The 20,772-nt window shown below is 51.1% G+C and overlaps 1 protein-coding gene and 1 non-coding gene across 20 annotated transcripts in view; both read right to left on the bottom strand.

Annotated features, from left to right (window-relative positions):
• NDRG4 (NDRG family member 4) overlaps positions 1–20,772 on the bottom strand; it is a 49,015-nt gene that overhangs the window by 15,327 nt on the left and 12,916 nt on the right. For all 19 annotated transcript variants that reach the window (XM_004057737.5, XM_055364436.2, XM_055364438.2 and 16 more), the window contains exons 2-3: positions 9,501–9,595; positions 3,199–3,243 (exon numbers count right to left, since the gene is read on the bottom strand). In XM_004057737.5, the coding sequence (XP_004057785.3) occupies positions 3,199–3,243; positions 9,501–9,572 (117 nt within the window). In that variant the 5' untranslated portion in view covers positions 9,573–9,595. The remainder of the gene's footprint in view (positions 1–3,198; positions 3,244–9,500; positions 9,596–20,772) is intronic.
• Positions 1,193–1,299, bottom strand: LOC115931189 (U6 spliceosomal RNA). Its single transcript, XR_004067730.1, has one exon. It is a non-coding gene; the product is annotated as a U6 spliceosomal RNA (small nuclear RNA).

Genomic DNA, 20,772 nt, shown 5'->3' with positions numbered 1-20,772 from the left:
ACTGAGGCACAGCCCTGCCCTCTGCCCACAAAGCCCTCCCATGTCCCCCAAGGCCCCACCCAATCCTATGCCCACTCCAACCTCTGACGCCTGAGTGGCCTCTCCCCACCTTTGGACCCAGGTGACAAGCTGACCTGCGACACTGCCCACTCCAAGCCACAGCCTCCATGACTGCTCAGCTCACTGTCTGCAAACCCACAGACGTGGGTTTAAGTCCTTCCTGGCCCCCTACCAGCCGGGTGACCTTGGGCAAGATTTTTTTTTTTTAACCTCTCTGTGTCTCAGGCTTCTAATTGTAAAGCAGGGACTGTGTGCCTTTCTCACCAAGCTGCTGTGAGAATCAGAAAAAACTGCACAAATCACTCAGATCTGACCCCACCCCTGCCCAGGTCCTGGCAGGGGAGAAGTGAGGCAGTCTGTGTGCCTCTCCAAATTGTTGGCCCTTTTTCTGGTGGTTGTGCAGTTACAGTGGCCAGACAAGGCAGGCTCAGGTCTTGCCAGCCAAACCCTGGTGCCACTCATAGCTCTGCCACTTCTTTGCTGTGTGACCTTGGGGAAGTCAGTCAACCTCTCTGAGCCTCCGTATGTAAATGGGAGAAACAGCAGTGCCTACTGCACAGACAGCTGCAAGGATAATACATATAATCCTCATGGACCTATGAGAAGGGATGAGGAAACTGAGAGTTGGAGAGGTTAGGTAATTTCCTCACTTGGCTAGTAAGCAGCGGCAGCTACTAGTACCCCAGCACTCTGGGTGGGCCTGAGGTCTCAGAATCAAGAGTGGCAAACACTATGTTCAAGTGTCCTCCATGTGCCAGGCTTTCTTTGAGTGCTGTACCCATTCTCTCTATTCCTCTTTTTTTTTTTCTTCTTCTTCTTTTTTTGGAGACATGGTCTTGCTCTGTTGCCCAGGCTGGAGTGCAATGGTGCAATCTCTGCTCACTGCAACCTCCGCCTCCCGGGTTCAAGCCATTCTCCTGCCTCAGCCTCCCAAGTAGCTGGGACTACCAGCGCCTGCCACCACACCTGGCTAATTATTGTATTTTTAGTAGAGATGGGGTTTCACTATATTGGCAAGGCTGGCCTCAAACTCCTGACCTCAAGTGATCCACCTGCCTCAGCCTCCGAAAGTGCTGCGATTACAGGTATGAGTCACCACACCCAGCCTTTATCCTCTTTTTGGAAAATATTTTTAAGTATGGAAGGCTTCACGAATATGTGGGTCATTCTTGTACAGGGGTCGTGCTCATCTTCTCTGTATCATTCCAATTTTGGTATATGTGCTGCTGGGGCGAGCACTCATTTTATCTCTTAATACCCTCTTTACAAATGAGGCAAATAAAGCACAGGGAGGTTTGGTAACCTGCCTAACGTCACACAGCTAGTGGGCACAGAGCCAGGAACTGCACCCAGGCAGTTTGGTGCCAACTCCACACTCTGGTGGCCACTCGTCACGGTCAGCTGAGTGTCCATATGAGGGGCCCATGGGCACCATCGCCTTAGAAACACTCAGGAGGTCCGTGCTGCCCGTCTCCCTGAAAATGCGGTAGACAAATGGAGTGACTTGGGCTGGAGGTCACATGCTTGGAAGTGGCGGGGCCAGAACCTAGGTCTGTCTGGCTCATGTTAGTCCCTCTGCTACACTACCTCCCCCACTGGCTGCCCACACGGAGGCAGGGGACAGTGACAACGCCTGCCATAGTGAGCAGGAGATAAAATCCCTGCCAGGCCTTGGCCCAGATAACAACCATCCATTCTTGTGGCTGCTTTTCTAAAACAAAAAACGAAAAAAATGCTGCCTCCGTGTGGTGTGACAGGAGTGGACAGGAAGGTGCCTTTTAACGCAACCTGCCTTTTACCAAGCAGAGGATCCTGAGAACCGGGGTCCCACACACCCTGGGCCCCGCAACTCCGGGGCTGCAGCTCAGAGGGCTCAGGGGGCAGAGGCAGCTTCGCAGCAGCAGTTGGGAACCCAGAGGTATGGCAGGGTCTCCTCCACGACTCCAGGATTCCCCTCTGCCTGTCCCCCACACCGTGGGCCTGTGTGCTGGGGCTGGCATCAGCACTGTTGGCGTCGGCCTCCCACACTGTGGGACCAGTGTGTTGAGGCACCGGCTGGCTGCTCTGGGATTTTACTTGGCCAACCCCCTCCTCCAGGGCCCGTTTGCCTGCATAGCTCATCCTCATTTGCAGCATAGAGGACAAAGAAAATCCCCTGGTGAGCCTGCCCTGATCTCCGGCTGTCCCTTCCCACCAGCCTGGGCCGGCTCCCGACCACTTCCCTCCCATCCCATCTCCTGGGCTCCCATTCACTCCCCACTGCCGGAACCCTAGCCTCTCCTTCCAGCTCCAGAGCCCTTTGTGCTTGGAGATGGCATTCCCCGGGGGATCTGAGCACATGTACATTGGCTGCCCTGAAGTCTCCCCTCTCGTCCTTGAAGTGGCGCGTGACCGAGGGACCAGCACACAGGCCCAGATTCTCACACTGATCCTCGGGTTGCTCCCACTGGGGGACAAGCAAAGGGCAGCCCCGCCTCCGTGTCACCCCTGCATCCAGACCACTTGGCTGGTGCTGTCACGGGGCTTGGAGGCTGACCCAAAACCAGGTCAGGCCCAGGCAAGGACAGAGACTCGGGAGCTGGTTCCACCTTACTAGGAGGAAGGATCTGAATTGGTTCAGCATGTCGGGATGGCCAGTGGGGCCCCAGAACCCAGCAGGGTTCCCTTGTGTCTGCTGTCAGGCATTTTCCCAGACCCGGAAATCAATGGTCACTGTGGGACTCAGAGGGGAGAAATGACTGGCCGAGTGAGCAACATCATCACCCGGAGGAATAAAAACAAAGGGCGCTTTCAGTTTTCACAGAGAACCTGGCATGAACTAAGGAGGACAGGGTTGTCCTGGCAACAGCTGTCATGGAAACAGGAGCTATTTTAGAGTCAACCTGCCTTTCATTGGAGGAAAATGCTGATTCAGATGACAACATCCCTCACTCTCTTTTCCATCCTCAGTCCCCCTAGAGACCCCATCTCTTCCCTGCTGCTCGCAGAAGCAGGGCCAGTTCATCTCCCACCCCAGCATCTCTCTGTTAGGCAGGGGGCACACAGAAGGGCTGTGACCCTCCTCTGGGACCTGGCCAGGTGGGGTGAGGGGCTGCCAGCTGTCAGTCCCACATCTTGGGGGTCTGAGCCTTGACCTACCTTCCAGTCTGTGTCTGCAGCCAAGAGGAAGGCATCGGAGCTCTCCTAGGGGAAGGCAAACAGAGGGGGTGGCAAGTTAGGCCCTGGCTGGTCTGGGGAGCCCGTGGGGCCTTAGCAGACTCAATTTCTGTCCCCTAGTCTGTCTTTTCTGTTTTCTTTTTTTTTTAGAGACAGGGTCTCACTCTATCACCCAGGCTGGAGTGCAGTGGTGCAATCACAGCTCACTGTATCCTCCAACTCCTGGGTTCAAATGATCCTCCTGTCTTGGCCTCCTAAAGCGCTGGGATTACAGGCATGAAACACCGCACCCAGCCCACCAGTCTGTCTCAATGTTAACAAAAGTGACCGAGGGCTCACCGAAGTGCCAGGCATTGGCTACCAAGTACTTGGTGGAGGAGCCTGTGAGCGTCCTCATTAAGGAGGTGTGGATTCCATCTTACAGGCCACAAGGGTGAGGCTCAGAGAGGCTGTCACAGGGCTAGAAAGTGCTGGAATCTCCCACTGCAAATCCTTGCTGTTGGTCACTTTGCCTTTCTGCTCCCATAGATGTTTTTCATGGTCTGACCATCAGGCCACAAGGGTGGAAGAAAGGGAGGGAAGGGGAGAGGTGGGCGTGACTAACATGCCCACTTGTAGGGATGGGGAAGCTGAGGCCCACACAGTGAGGGTGAAAGAGGGACCTTTTCCAATCCACACAAAGTTACAGTGGCAGCTGCTCCCACCTCTCCAGACCTGGTCTCTTTGTGCCTCAGATCACTGGCGCTTACTTCACAGTGAACCGTTTGAGTCTGGCTAGTGCCCGTTCTACCCACCGGACCGCAGGCGCCACGAGGGCGGGACCACATCTAGCTGTGCTCTCAGTATGATGCTGGCATGGAAGGGGCTCCCCAGACACAAACAGATCTGGATGAACAATCAGGCTTCACCAATGAGGGTAGAGAGGCTCAAAATGCACCCACAGGTTACGAGGCTGCACAGATGGCTGGGGAGGAGCGGGGGCTGGAACCCCGCGTCTGAGTTGCCAGGTTCTCCCTGAGGCCGAGGGGCCCACAGACACTCTGTGGGGGCCTGGCTCTGGCTGTGTGACTCACCCACTCTGGGTCCCGGTCTCCCCATCTGTACAGCAAGACAGCTGGCCAGCTCAGACTCGGGCCACTTTCAGGCCTGGTGAGGGAAACTAATCAGGGACCAGCACACGTCCAGGTAAAGGAGAACTCACAGGTTCTGCCTTGCCTTCCCCTGCGTCTGCCTAGAAACCTCTCTGCCTCGCTCTGCGAGGCTGTGAACTCCCTGGCAGCTCACTCAGCCTCCGAGCCTCAGTGTTGTGAGGATTAGAGGAGAAGCTCAGTGTTGCCCATCGTTCTGCCCTTTGTATCCCAGCACTGGACTGTGCCTGCTACAGATCCTCCTAAGGAATAAATACATGGATTGGCCAGGCATGGTGGCTCATGCCTATAATCCCAGCACTTTGGAAGGCCGAGGCAAGAGGATCACTTGAGCCCAGGAGGTCCAGGCTGCAGTGAGCTAAGATTGTGGCACTACACTCCAGACTGGGTGACAGGGCGAGACTGTCTGTCTGTCTGTCTCTCTCATACACACACACAAACACACACACACACACACACACACACACGGTGGAGCAGATAATGGCAGGGTGTGCTGTATGCTCTCTGGGTCTGGGGGCCCCAGGAGATGAAGGGTGTGGGAGGGGAAGGACTCAAAAGCCAAGAAAATGCAGGAAGAACAGAAGCCCATGCAGAGGCCCCTAAAGTCCCGTGGGAACAGGGTGAGCACGAGGAGGAGAACAGGTGGCAGCGCGGGCCCAGCTGAGGGAGGCAGAGGAGTGGTGTGTGGGAGGCAGGATAGGGACACAGGCGCAGAGGGACACAGGCGCAGAGGAACCCAGACAGGCCAGGCACTGGAGTCTCCAAAGGCAAAAGCCAGGCTCCAGCAGCGGGCGGGCAGGCTGTGAGTAGATGTGTGGAAATCCTCACTTCCCACTGGACTGAAAGAATTTGCATCTGGCAAACGGCAGAACATTTAAAAAGTGAACAGGGTGCCAGGTGAAGTGGCTCACGATTGTAATCCCAGCTACTTGGGAGGCTGAGGTGGGAGAAATGCCTGAGGCCAGGAGTTCGAGACCAGCCTGGGCAACATAGCAAGATCCCCTGTCTCTACAAAATAGAAAAATGAGACAGGCATGGTGGTGCATGCCTGTAGTCCCAGCTACTCAGGAGGCTGAAGTAGGAGGATCGCTTGAGCCCTCTCTAACCTCCCTGAAGAAGGAGGAGGCTGTTATGGTCACACCCCTGCACTCTAGCCTGGGTGCCAGAGCCAGACTTATCTCTAAACAAAAAATACATAAAAAGTGAAAAGGATGGGGCTGGGCACAGTGGATCACACCTGTAATCCCAGCACTTTGGGAGGCCGAGGCGAGCGAATCACCTGAGGTTGGGAGTTTGAGGCCAGCCTGACCAACATGGAGAAACTCCATCTCTACTAAAAATACAAAATTAGCCGGGTGTGGTGGCTCATGCCTGTAATCCCAGCTACTCGGGAGGCTGAGGCAGGAGAATCACTTGAACTGGGGAGGCGGAGGTTGTGGTGAGCTGAGATCGCGCCATTGCATTCCAGCCTGGGCAACAAAAGCAAAACTCTGTCTTAAATAAAATTTAAAAAAAAGTGAAAAGGATGGATGCTTTCAGCACTGAAGCTGGAAAAGGAGAATCATCTGTGACAGCCACAGCCTGAGAGAGCCAGACTAGCTCTTGAAGACAGAGAGAGGGGGTAGGACTGCATGGGGTGCCATGCTGCAGCATCCAGGAGGCTGTGTCGGGTGTGGGGTGGGGCTTTATTTATTTATTTATTTAGAGACAGAGTCTTACTCTGTCTCCCAGGCTGGAGTGCACTGGCGAGATCTGGGCTCACTGCCACCTCCACCTCCCGGGTTGAAGCGATTCTCCTGCCTCAGCCTCCCAAGTAGCTGGGATTATAGGAGCTCACCACCACATCTGGCTAATTTTGTATTTTTAGTAGAGACAGGGTTTCACCATGTTGGTCAGGCTGGTCTCGAACTCCTGACCTCAAGTGATCCGCTCGCCTCGGCCTCCCAAAATGCTGGGATTATAGGTGTGAGCCACCATGCCCGGCCGGCTTTTATTTTGTTTTTGAGACAGAGCCTTGCTCTGTCGCCCAGGCTGGAGTGTAGTGGTGTAATCTTGGCTCACTGCAACCTCCACCTCCCAGGTTCAAGTGATTCTCCTGCTTCAGCCTCCCGAATAGCTGGGATTACAGGCATGCGCCACCATGCCCAGCTAATTTTTGTAATTTTAGTAGAGATGGGGTTTCGCCATGTTGGCCAGGCTGGTCTTGAACTCCGGATCTCAGGTGACCCGCCCACCTTGGGCTCCCAAAGTGCTGGGATTACAGGCGTGAGCCAACATGTCTGGTGGGAATGGGGCTTTTGAGGTGCCTTTGGAAAAAGCAGATGTGCCCAGGCCCACGGCATGGGGCCTGTGCTGACTCATGAAGGAGGGAAGAAGCCTCCACAGGATCTGAAACGGAGACCCTCATGCAGGGGTGAGGATGTTATAGTGGCAAACTCTGGTCGTGATGGGTAGATACAGAGAGACACCACCTGCAGTAGGGCCAGGGTGCCCAGAGGGCATGAGCAGGCAGGAGTGTGCCCACTGAGTCAGGGAGGGAGGGGCAGTGAGGGCTGGGCCAGGGTAGGCAGAGAAGGGTGCCCAGCCGAGGGGGACAGTGGAAGAGACAGGCATGGAAGTTACCAGGCCAAGATGCCCTAATCCTCCCCATTGTACTGGGGGGCCCTGCTGGACCACAGAGGCACACTCCATACCAGCAGGCAGCACCTCCGTGCGGCTGTCCCGCAACCTGCACACTTCAGCACTTGCGATGGGATGCAGGGGTCCCCAAGGGCCACCATCTGCCCTGTCAAAACCTCACAGGAGAACTCTGCTTTCATGCCTCAAAACACAGGCTGGTAGGCAGGCACAGAGGCTCAGGCCTGTAATCCCAGCACTTAGGAAGGCTGAGGTAGGAGGATCACTTGCACCCAGAAGTTCAAGACCAGTCTGGGCAACAGAGCAAGACTGATCTCTACAAAATGGAAAAATTAGCCAGTTGTGGTGGCACATGCCTAAGATCCTCACTACTCGGGAGGCTGAGGCAGGAGGATCACTTGAGCCCGGGAAGTTGAGGCTGCAGTGGGCTATGATGGCACTACTGCACTCCAGCCTGGGTGACAGAGTGAGACCCTGTTTCAGAAGAAAAGAAAAAAAAAAGAAAGAAGGAAAAGACAGAAAGAAAGACACAGGCAGGAGTGGGGAGTAGGGGGGCACTTTTTAGAAAGTTCTGAGAAACTTCTTCCTTCTGAGCTGTATCACCATCTGTGGCTTCCACCCAGCCCATGTTTTTACTGAGAGCTGTGTGTGCTGTGTGAGGCACTGGGGAGACCTGGGGGTGCAAAACAGAGCAGATCTCTGTCCTGGGAACCTGCGGGGCGGGGCAGACACCAGGCTAAGTGACACGGCCAGGGCCAGAGCGTGTTGGGGTTTCAATATTAGACCCAGGGGTTAGAGAGGGACTCTCTGAGGAGGGAGCATTTGAGCAGAGGCCTGAATAAAACAAGGAGTGGAGCCAGCCCCGCATATTTCTGGGCTAGTAAATCCCAAGCAGATATACTAGGAATATGATGGGCATGTTCAAGGAGGCTAGAGAGAAGTAAGCTGGGAACAGGCTTGGGAGACAGGCGGGGGAGCTGGTGCAGACTGCATCCTGGGTCCCATGTCTGACTGAGATGGCTCGTTAAGCAGAGAAGTGACATGGCTTATTTTTTATTTATTTATGTTTTGAGACAGTCTTGCTCTGTTGCCCAGGCTGGAGTGCAGCAGTGCAGTCTTGGGGTTGAACCTCCCGGGTTCAAGCGATTCTGCCTCCTGAGTAGCTGGGATTACAGGCGCCCACCACCACGCCCGGGCTAATTTTTGTATTTTTAGTAGAGACAGGGTTTCACCAGGTTGGCCAGGCTGGTCTCGAACTGCTGACCTCAGGTGATCTGCCCACCTCGGCCTCCCAAAGTGCCGGGATTATAGGTGTGAGCCACCATGCCCAGCTCATGGCTTATTTTAAAAGGGTACAGAGCAAAGGCAGAAGCAAAAAGACCAGCAAGGAGGCTTCTGCAAGCATCCTGGGGTAGCAGCTGATGGAGGCTCAGACCAGGGAGCAAGTAAACTTAGAATAAAGGGCTTGAAAAATGTGCAGTCACCACCCCACCAGGGCAGCTTATCCGTGGCTGCCCTCGGATAAGCCAGGTCTTATCAGTTAACTCAAGGTTCTGTCTGGAAGATAACACTGTACTCTTCTTGGGGGCAGGACTGCAACCTCATGTGGTTGGATCCCTGGATCCCTGGCTGGCTGCACAGTTCCAATCCTGGCTGCTCAGTAGCTCCTGGGCTCCCCTCCTGGTGATGGGAGGCTGGGGAGGCAGGGCAGGGCAGACTACAGTGCCCTGCAGATTTGAGGGGCTGGGCTCCTGGCCTCCCCATCTGTAAAAGAAGGGGGTCTGGGCAGCATAACTTGCAGGGACCCCAGCCCTGATGCCTCAGAATCCAACAAGCAGGGAACCCACACTTTTTGAAAGTGGTTTGTGTCACAGTCACCAGTATGACAGCACTGGGAGGGAGGGAAAGGGAAGGTGGACAGGGTGTTGTCACAACAAAAAAGGGTGGCATGAAAGTCACTCTGGCCTCTAATGCCTTGTCCCTTGACGGAGGGGTCTTTGGGACAAAATCATAACCTGTGATGCCTCTGTCCCACTGCCCCGGGTGGCACTGTTGGTTAGACTTGCCCAGGTGCCGCAGAGGCTTGGGAGGCAGATAAGGAAAAGAGCGCACAGACGGGGGAGCAGCATGCCCTGCTGGAGCCAGCACTTGGGGCTCCTGGGCTGTCCAGAAACAGGGGTTGATATGGCCTCATTCCCCACTAGCTGTGTGAGCTTGGCCAACTGGGTTCACCTCTCTGTGCCTCGGTTTTCTCGTCATTAAAGCCGGGATAACTCTCCTGTGGCGCCTTTAGCCTCAAAGACGGCTGAAGCCACCGTGAGGCTGGCTGGGTCTGGGTGACACTCAGGCCTCCCGGAACTCCCCCCACAGGCAGGGACAGGGCTTCTCGGGGTGGCTGGCCCTGGGGAGGGTCGGCTGCAGGAAAGGCACGCGGTCTCCCTCTTGGCCACGAGGTGGCGCGCTCGGCCCTAAGACCTCAAAGGCGCGACTCCAACTCACCAGCTCGGTGGCGTCCTGGCCCCGGAGCAGCGGCTTCTCCTCAGGGAATCGCAGCTCCTGCAGCCCGGCCATGGTCACGTCGTGGAGCAGGAGGCCTAGGGAGGGAGGGCGAGGTTGAGGCCTGCTGCGGCGGGGACGCCCGGGCGGAGAAGGACAGCGCAAGTCGGGGCTGGGGCGGGAGCGCGGAGACCAGATGCACTGTCCCCCTCGCCCCCAAGCGCAGCCCACTCAGGCACTTAGGGCCCTCAGGCCTCCATCTGCAAGACCCGCCTGTCTGGCTTGAGGGATACCATTATAGTATTTGTTTTTCCGTTTTTCTTTTTTTTTACACGGAGTCTCGCTCTGTCACCCAGGCTGGAGTGCAGTGGCGCAATCTTGGCTCGCTGCAATCTTCGCCTCCTGAGTTCAAGTGATTCTCCTTCCTCAGCCTCCCAAGTAGCTGGGATTACAGGTGCGCACCACCACCTTGCTAATTTTTGTGTTTTTTAGTAAAGACGGGGTTTCACCATGTTGGTCATCCTGGTCTCAAACTCCTGACCTCAAGTGATCCACCCGTCTTGGTCTCCCAAAGTGTTGAGATTTCAGGTGTGAGCCACCATGCCCGGCCTATTATTTGCTCTTAAAAATTAAAACGTTTCCAAATAAAACAGAAAAGCAACATCATGATTCCTAAAACAATTACAAGTAAAATTCTGCCTTTATTGAGAAGCAGAAGGGCATGTGCAGGGAGGCCAAACACAGGGTCAGATGCAGACAGAAGTCCCCTGCCGAGGGCCTCTGGTGTCTGAAGGGGACAGTGGGGTTCTGGAGGATAGAGAGACTGGAGAGGAACAGAGCTGAGAGCTCCCCAGAGGACTCCCAGGACAAGCCTCTGTGAAGATGGGCCAGGGAGGGGTGGGTGGGAGTAGAGGCCCTGGTGGTGTGGCAGGCCGAGTCATGTTGAAAGAGGCGGTGCAGGTCTCAGTCCAGGCCACCAACAGGGAGGGGTGATACACAGGGGCTGCTCAGCTGCCAGAGGGTGGGCCCGGGCCCTAATTGCTGGGAAACCCCAGGGGTTTCTGAACCTCAGAGGAAGAATGGGTCATACATGCAGGCGTGCGTGTGTGTGTGTGTGTGTGTGTGTGTGTGTGTGTGTAGGAGCCAGTGGTGGGGGAAGGAAGACAGAGGGTCCCAGGACCCCACAATTCCTCTAGGAATGGCACCACCATCCCTCAACTTCAGGATGGCAGAGGTCAGAATGCACCAAGAGAAAAACTAGCCAAGGACATAATCTAGAAATTCATAAAAGAATTTAAATTGGCCAGTACATACATGGAAAAATATTCAAGCTCACTAGAAGTCAAAGAAATTTAAATTAAGATACTTTTTTTTTTTTGGCCAGGAACAGTGGCTCATGCCTATAATCCCAGCATTTTGGGAGGCTGAGGCTGGAGGAGTGCTTGAGCCCAGAGGTTCAGGACCAACCTGGACAACATAGCAAGACCCCATCTCTACGAAAAAAATAAAGTAGCTGGGTGTGGTGGTGAGAGCCTGTGGTCCCAGCTACTCAGGAGGCTGAGGTGGGAGGATCACTTGAGACCAGGAATTCAAGGCTACAGGGAGCTATGATTGCACCACTGCACCCCAGCCTGAGTGACAGAGCAAGACCATGTCTCGAATGAATGAATGAATGGATAGCTCTTTCTTTTTTTGCCAATGGCATTGGCAAAGTTTACATCGCTAGCAAAGGTGCACTGAAACAGGCACCTTCTTATATGGCTTGTAAGTATATAAATGGACATATCTTTCTGGAGGGCAGTTTTACAAATGAATTAAAACTATTTAAAAGGTTCATACTCTCAGACTCAGCAATCCTCTCCCGTGGAGAAATTGCCTAAGGAAACCAGAGATGGCAACAAATAATTTATCTATAAGAATTCTTACCACAGTGCCATTTATAACACAGAAAAAAATTGGAAAAAAATGTCCATCAATAGGGTACAAGATGAACTGTGTGTCAATAATAAAAGATTATTTAATATAATGGGGAAATTCCTGTTACAATAAATGAAAAAGCAGGCCTGGGTCCCTGCGCACGTGCCATGCTGGAGTCCCGGCTCCCAGTGGTTTCCGAGGAAACCAGCTAACACAATGCAGATGGGCTGTATTTTTAGAAAGGCATCCTCGAGGCTCTCCCGCTCCCATTTCCATCCTTTCTGATGTGTGCACACTCACCCATCCATCCAGGGTGTGGGGGCTGGGAGAGCTGAAAGAAGGGTCCCCTCCTTGGAAAACTCTTCCGCATCAGGACATTTTAGCCACCTGCCTTCCTGAACACCCATCTCAATTAAACCCCTTAGTAGCCCTGGGTATCCCTGTAGCCCCCCTTCCCCGGCCTGTTATGAAACCACCCTGGACACCATCCTCCCCAAGGGCCATGCTATTAAAAGGGCTGAGAGTGGGCAGTGCAGGGACAGATGGCCTGTGACGGAGGTGGTGGCGGGGAAGGGGGCAGAGAGAGACCTCATCATCCAGAGAACCGGGAATGTCTCAGCCCATGAAAAACAGACAGTCCAGGGCTTGGCTGGAGTTGTGGGGCTCCACGAGAAAGACGCCAGAGCAGACATTTCCACAGCACGGTGGCAGAGAAGTTTCTTCTAAAGAAAGTTATGGGCCGGGCGCGGTGACTCATGCCTGTAATCCCAGCACTTTGGGAGGCCAAGGCAGGTGGATCACGAGGTCAGGAGTTAAGAGACCAGCCTGGCTAACCTGGTGAAACCCCGTCTCTACTAAAAATACAAAAAAATTAGCTGGGCATGGTGGTGGGCGCCTGTAGTCCCAGCTACTCGGGAGGCTGAGGCAGGAGAATGGCGTGAACCTGGGAGGCAGAGCTTGCAGTGAGCCAAGATTGCGCCACTGTACTCCAGCCTGGGGACAAAGCGAGACTCCGTCAAAAAAAAAAAAAAAAAAAAAAAGAAAGTTATGATTTTTTTTAAGAAGCTGTGTGATAAGTTATAAGAAAATGAGAGTCCTACTAATGAAGCCTGGCTAAGGTCTCCAAGGAGTTAAGTAGCACAGAGGTGGGCAAACGCCAGGGTCTATGAAGTGGCCAGCAATGGCTCTTTCCACTCCATCATGCTTTTCCCCTTCTTGATCTCTTATTCCCTAAAGGGACAGGAGCCGCCCTGCCCAGCTCCCGGTGCAAAGACAAGAGCTCTCCCAGGAGACGCGTATGCAGGGACCTGGGCCTGGGCAGACAGAAGCTGTACACACCAAATGGGCCTGGGATAAATCCTAACGCTTCTACTTCTCAGGGGTAAGGCCTGGAGCCACTGAAACCAGGCTGGCATTTCTCCTCTATCATTCAATGGCTTGCTTTATTTTGAGCAAATCACTCAAAGCCTCACTTATTTGCAATATGAGAGCATGTTGCCCACCTCAGAGAAATCTGAGGTACAATAGAAACAATAAATATATAAATTTTTTTTTTTAAGACGTATTCTTACTCTGTCGCCCAGGCTGGAGAGCGGTGGCGTGATCTCAGCTCACTGCAGCCTCTGCCTCCTGGGTTCAAGTGATTCTCCTGCTTCATCCTCCCAAGTAGTTGGAATTACAGGCACCTGCCACCACGCCTGGCTAATTTTTTTTGTATTTTTAGTAGAAATGAGGTTTTACCATGTTGGTCAGGTTGGTCTTGAACTCTTGACCTCAGGTGATCCACCTGCCTTAGCCTCCCAAAGTGTAAAAATGACCTTTTTTGTTTGTTCAAAGACAGGGTCTTGGTCAAAACAAACCCTGGCTCTGCTCTAAGCAAACTCCAGGCTGGAGTGCAGTGGCACAATCATGGCTCACAGCAGCCTCGAACTCCTGGGTTCAAGTGATCCTCCCACCCCAGCCTCCCAAGTAGCTGGGACCACAGGTGTGTGCCACCAGATGCCCACTATTTTTTTTTTCATTTTTTGTAGAGATGGGGTCTCACTATGTTGGCCAGGCTGGTCTCAAACTCCTGGGCTCAAGCAATCCTCCCACCTCAGCCTCCCAAAGCACTGGGATTACTGGTGTGAGCCACCATGCCCAACCTAAAATGCCTTTTAATTGAAAGATTTTTGTACATATTTGAATGGAACAAAAATCACATAGGTGATCAGTGTGTTCCTTGCCTTTCCCTGCCGATTTAAGATAACTTTGGAGTTTTGTTTTTTGTTTTTTTCCTCTTGTTTCTGTTAGAGGACAGATTCATAGCTGCATGAGGGGCTAAGCTGATGTACATAGGGGAGGGATGGTACAGGGGATGAGGGAGAGGAAATGGCCTCTTTGGCTGGGGGACAGAGACATGTAAGAGGCCCCTCAAGGGCAAAAGAGCACCGGGGAGTGTGGAAATGGGCTCCTGCGCTGTGTTAGTGGCGTGGATTCCTTAAGAGGAATTGCATTTCAGTTTAATTACTTCTGGTTGCTGATTTGTGTTTTTTCTCCTTTTTTTTTTTTTTTTTAATAAGGCAAACAGGAGCACTAAGCTCCCACCATGCAGCCGGCAGGCCTCTCCCGCTATGCTTCTGTAACTGTGATTCCATGCTGAGACCCCAGCCAGGTGAACCCCCTGATTTACTAGGGTTAAAAATAGAAGCCATGACTGTGGTCATTCCTGGAACTATCCCATAAATGCTTAAATTGATCAGCAGTAGTTATACATCCTACAGAAAAAAGCAATTGCTGAATTGGGAGAACAAGTTCAGCAGTGGTAGGAGATGGTGGGAGTGTTTGAAAATACACTGGGGGGCTGGGCGCGCTGGCTCACACCTGTAATCCCAGCACTTTGGGAGGCCAAGGCAGGTGGATCACTTGAAGCCAGGAGTTCGAGACCAGCCTGGCCAACATGGCGAAACCCTGCCTCTACTAAAAATTCAAAAATTAGCTGGGCTCACGTGATGGCGGGTGCCTGTAATCCAACTACTTGGGAGGCTGAGGCAGGAGAATTACTTGAGCCCGGGAGGCGGAGGTTGCAGTGAGCTGCACTCCACTGGGTGACATAGCAAGACTCTGTCAAAAGAAAGAAAGAGAGAAAGAGAGAGAGAGAGAGAGAAGGAAGGAAAAAAGGAAGGAAAGAAGGAAGGAAGGAAGGGAGGGAGGGAGGGAGGGAGGGAGGGAGGAAGGGAGGGAGGGAAAGAGAAAAGAGACAGAGGAAGGAGGGAAGGAAAAAGAGAAGAGGAGAAAAAAAATGAAAATCCATTGGAGAATTTGGGTGGTCTCAGTGACTGGGGGTCCTACATTCAGTGCCCAGGGACCACGGGTGAGAAGGGTCATGCGATGTGGGGACAGTGCTACACATGAAGGATCACTCCCCACTCCACCCCCCACAGCTGCACAGTGAGAAACGCTAGAACTGAAAGAGAAGAGAGCAAGACTTAAATGGAGTGAAGTTAGAGGACTCAGGAGAAGCCAGACAGAGGAAACAGGCCTGTGGGACAGGAAGAGACCAAACAAGAAAAGAGGTAGAACTGTGGAATGGCTGGTGTTCCTTCAACCACAGGGGTGAAGGGGACCCACAGGTCAGGGTCAAGGTCCGGTCCACACTGCCTTGAGTATGCCACACTCCTGAGTTATAAGGTCCCATTATTATGAGAAATGCCACAGGCAAATGAAATGAGCCATACCCAGGTCTGGCCAGCTCTACCCTGGGGGAGGGGTCCGTACCATGGAAAAGGAATGATGTGGCCGAGTGGGAGCATGTGACTCATGTCCAGGCCTCTGCACCCAGGCGCCGTGGGCCTGGTGTATCCCTACTGCTTGGATCAGAGTTGGTGCTCAGTGGTACACGGGCCACCACCCTACCTGACGCTACACCAGTGCCTGGTAGGAAAAGAAGCCCCAGAAATCTGGGACCCCGGAAATTGGGGAATCACCTTCCAACTGCACTATATAGGGGGTCTGGAACTGTCCAGGGAGCTGGACCCTCTTATTTCTCTCCCTGTCCTTATCCTGATCTCCTAGGCCTGGGACAGCACTGAGGGTGGGGCAGGGATGGGGGCTCAATCTTCCCTCAGGATTCCCAGTTCACGGATGAGAAATAAGAGGCACAGGAAGGAGCAACTGACTGGTGCAAGTCCTCCCGTGGCCAACCCAGGAGGGGACCCAGAGTGCATGTTCCCACCTGCCTACATGCATTCCGCCTCCCCGGGTGGGTGGCAGGACAGGAGGATGCAGGGGACATTATTTCTCCAGCCCAGGCTCCATTTCCCTCTCTAGGTAGGGCTCCTTGATTTATGCCAAACTTGAATTTGACCAGTTCTGCTTTTTCCTTGGGTTGAGCCTGTGAATCCCTATGCCTCCACCAACCACACCACCACCCTGCATGGCGCGCACACACGCACACACGCACGCACGCACGCACGCACGAACGCACCCCCAGCACATTCCCACTGTCTTAGGCAGCCATATTTGGATTCTGGCACTCCTGGCTAAAGACCCGGGCTGACTCAGTAGGCGCATCCTCCCCATGGGAAGCACATGCCTTTCTTCATGCTGTTCCCTCTGCCTGGAGTGCCTTTCCCCATCATATCCCTACAATGGGAGCAATATGAAAAACAATCCTTAATATTAATGAATGCTATGTTCCAGGCATTTTACATGTATAAGCTCATTTAGTCCTCCTAACTCCTCATGGAGGTAGGTACTATTATTGTCCTCATTTTGTAGCTGAGGAAGTGAGGCATACACAGGTGACATAACCAGCCCAAGGTATTACGACTGGTAAGTGATGGAACCTGGATTTGAACCCATAATGTCCGGGTCTGGAGCTCATATGCTCATGTGTGGACTCTATCATCTTTTTTTTTTTTTTTTTTTTTTTTAAGACAGAGTCTCACTCTGTTGCCCAGGCTGGAATGCAGTGGCACAATCTCAGCTCATTGCAACCTCCGCCTTCTGAGTTCAAGTAATTCTTGTGCCTCAGCCTCCCAACATAGCTGGGATTACAGGCTTCTGCCACCACGCCCAGCTAATTTTTGTACTTTTAGCAGTGATGGGGTTTCACCATGTTGGCCAGGCTGGGACTCTATCATCTTGCTAACCCACTGATGCATGGATGAGTGGTTTAATCTCCCTACTGTCATCTCCCAGAGGACAGCGACCTGATCTTGTTCATTTGTCCAACCCTATCAGAGTCCAAACACACAAAGGCTTAATAACTGGTAAAATGGATGGAGGACAGGCCAGAAATCTCCATGGCTGACCTGCCCACAGAAGCCATAGGAAAGCACAGGATAAACATTTTTGTTGCTCAAATGCCACTGTTCCAATGTCAGTTATAGGCATAAAGCAGTATTCAAATGCACACCACCAAGGTGGTGAGGCCACTCTGGTACAAGGCTGTTTGACAGGGCTGGCTGTCAAGAGGCTTCCAGGGCAGTGAGTTTGGCCACAAAACTTGGACGGGGCAGGGCCGGGTGCGGTGGCTCACGCCTGTAATCCCAGCACTTTGGGAGGCCAAGGCAGGCAGATCACTTGAGGTCAGGAGTTTGAGACCAGCCTGGCCAACATGGTGAAACCCTGTTTCTACTAAAAATTCAAAAATTAGCTGGGCGTGGTGGCAGGCACCTGTAATCCCAGCTACTCAGAAGGCTGAGGTAGGAGAATTGCTTGAACCTGGAAGGCGGAGGTTGCAGGGAGCCTAGATCGTGCCACTGTACTCCAGCCTGGGTGACAGAGCAAGACTCCGTCTCAAAAACAAACAAACAAAAAATCGGAGGGGCAGATGCAGCCTCTGCACATTCCCCACCTCCTGCAGGTTGGTCTGGGCTCTCTCCTTCCTCTCAAATCCTACCTGTGTCTCCAGTCTCCCCACCGGCTTTGCCGAAATGCCCTAAAGGGGATAGACTTAGTAGCACTCCCATTCTAGGGCTCAGTAAGGAGAAAGAAAATACTATGCACTCAATGGAAAAGTGGGCGAAGGTCTGGAATAGGAATTCAGAGAAGAAACAACACAGGAAAAGCATCTGCTCTGCCTCACTGGCTGTCAGAGAAATGCACGTGAAACAATGAGCAACATGACCTGCTCAGACCACTGCTTCTCAGACACTCCTAGGGGACAAGAACTACATCTGTTTTGTTCGCTCGGATGTTCCCTGTGTCTATGACAGTGCTGGGCACAGGGCAGACACTCAACATTTCTGTTCAATCATGTAAGTAAATGAATGAATGAATCGTTCTTCACACAGACCACAACTTACTAAAAGATTGATCATGTGCAAGGCTGGTGAGGTTCTGGGCAAGTGGGCACACACTCATGCTGCTGGCTGGATGGCAGTGGGTTCAACTTTATTTGGAGAACAACTTGGTAGTCTGTTAAATGCAAATATCTGTCAATTCTGCAATTCTGTGTCTAGGTATTTATTCTAAAGAAAAACATCCGCGTGTGCACTAAGAGGCAGTACACAAGGGTGCTCACTGCAGAGCCGAGTGGAGGAGTACAATATGGAAACCACCTCAGTGAGCACCAGGAGGATGGTGAAATAAATTATGGAACATCTGCACCCTGGAGTACCATGCAGCCATTAAATAAACAAGGCAGCTCCACTCAAACAGAGTGGGAAAGCATTCTAAAATATGCAATTAAGAAAAAAAGGCATGTCACCAAATAATGTGTAAAAATAATTCCATTTATGGCCGGGCACAGTGGCTTACACCTGTAATCCCAGCACTTTGGAAGGCCGAGGCAGGAGAGTTGCTTGAACTTGGGAGGTGAAGATTGCAGTGAGCCGAGATCGCGCCATTGCACTCCAGCCTGGGCAACACAGTGAGATTCTGTCTCAAAATAATAATAATAATCTCATTTATGTAAAAATTATATGCATTGAACAGGTACATATATTGGCAACTTCCAAAAAAAAATCCTCAAATGATTCAGGGTAAACTGTAACAATGCTTCTCTCTGAGGAAGGATATGGGTTTAGAAGGGTATAAAAGGGAGATTCTTTTTTTAATCCTATACACCAGATTTTATCAAATCTAAGATATCACTGATTACGAGTGACACTAATTTTTATGTATCAATAAGAAAAAAAAAACCACTGCCAGTGAAATTAAGACATAATACTTCCCCCCTTTTAACTTATTTTGAAAAATATTTAGACTTACAAAAAATTACAAAAACAAAACAAAACAAAAAAAGCACAGAAACACAGACATTTCCCACATACCCTTCACTCAGCTTCCCCCAATGTTATCATGCTACAGAACCATAATACAATTAGAGAAACCAGGAAATTAAACACTGATACACACTGTTAAGTAATATACAGAACGTACATATATTTTACCAGCTTTCCCAATAATGCCTTTTTTGGGTCTAGGACCCAACCCAGGATGCCACATCGTATTTAGTTGGTATGTCCTCCTTTGCCTCCTCCAAATGGGACAGTTTATCAGCCCATCTTTTATAACCTTGACACTTTTTTTTTTTTTTAGATGGAGTCTCGTATTGTCACCCAGGCTGGAGTGCAATGGCGCGATCTCAGCTCACTGCAACCTCTGCCTCCCACGTTCAAGTGATTCTCCTGCCTCAGCCTCCCAAGTAGCTGGGATTACAGGTGCCCACCACCATGCCTGGCTAAGTTTTGAATTTTTAGTAGAAACAGGGTTTCACCGTGTTGGCCAGGCTGGTCTCAAACCCCTGACCTCGTGATCCATCCACCTTGGCCTCTCAAAGTGCTGGGATTACAGGCATGAGCCACTGCACCCGGCCAACCTTGACACTTTTGAAGAGTACTGGCCAGTTAGTCAGTAGAATGTCCTCGCTTTGGGTTTGTCTGTTGTTTTCTCATGATTAGACTGAGGTTATACATTTTTGGCAAGAATAGGACAGAATGAGGTGCCCTTCTCAGTTTGTATCAGCAGGCACATGATGTCAATCTGTCTTATTACAGAGGACGTTAACCTTGATCCCTCGATAAGGAGCTCTCTGCCAGGTTTCTCCACTGAAATGTTACTATTTTTCCCTTTGTAAGCAGTGTGGGAAGATACTTTGACACTATGTAAACATCCTATGTCTCATCATACTTCCCCACCCCCTCCACCCCCCTTACCCCTGCTAATTTTAACAACTATTGATTCTTGCCTAGAGCAATTATTACTTTGGTGGTTGCCTAATGATAATTTTCTTTTTTTTTTCCTGCTGAGGAAAAGGAAGAAGATAATTTTCTATTTCCATAATCTCTTCTACACTTATTGGAATTATCCTGTAAGAAAGAGTTGTCCTTTCTCCTCCTTTATTCAATTACTTATTTATATCAATATGGACTCATGGATATTTATTTTACCCTGTGGGTTAAAAGCCATTGCTATCATTATTTGTTTCCTTGTTCAAACTGGGCCAGGCTTGGCCATTGGGAGTTCCCTTAAGGTGGCTCTTTTGTGCTTTCAACATGTACCCATTATTTTTTGAGTTTCAAATATTCTAGCCTCATTACATGTTCTAAACTCATCTTGTACTTTCTCTGCCTCAACCATGAAATCAACCATTTCTCCAAGGAGCCCTAGTTCCCTTTATTGGAGAATGATGTTTAGAAATCAAGATCTGGACACCAGGTGTGCTCATTGCTACTGGGGTGTCATCGGTCTAGGCCCTCTTAGCAGGCAGAGCTATGAAATGTATGCAAGATACTAACACACACACATACATACATATATATATATCACATATATATATATCACACACATATATATATCACATATATATCATATATATGGAATCTGGAATTTATACTGATCCCTTTAACTCTAATTCAACACCACAGAGTGCATTCTAGCTTCCCCCGTTTGATTGCAATTGTTTTTCTCCAGTGGTGAGAAACCTGGCTCTCATCCATAATATTTTTGCTTATTTGTTCATTCCTGGGATACATACAAAGTAGTGTCAGAACTGCTACCCCTATGATGAGTTCCTGTCATTCAGGGGTTTTTTTGTACTTACTGAAAGAACTCTTTTAGAATATATTAGATCCAGATTTTAAAAAAGCATCTATCACTTTTGTAAATTTTTAAAAAGGAAAATATAATTGAAATAGATTGTTTAAGGTATTCCTTTTCACATTTCGAGTCCAATGTCTCTTAATCTCTCTATCATGGAGTTTTTGATGCTGTGCTATTCCACACAGCCTGGGCTTCTCCAGCATCAAGGATGCTCTACTACTATCTCTGGGATTTCCTTCTGAGCTGCTGACATCCACTCGCAAATTCTGATGTTCATGTGATGGCAGTAACAGCATGAGGCCCCCCTTGCCAACAGAGACTGTATGAT

Source organism: Gorilla gorilla, chromosome 18, assembly GCF_029281585.2.
Source record: "Gorilla gorilla gorilla isolate KB3781 chromosome 18, NHGRI_mGorGor1-v2.1_pri, whole genome shotgun sequence".
NCBI lineage: Eukaryota > Metazoa > Chordata > Mammalia > Primates > Hominidae > Gorilla > Gorilla gorilla.
The sequence above is the reverse complement of the archived record's forward strand: the minus strand, read 5'-3'. Positions and strand labels throughout refer to the sequence as shown.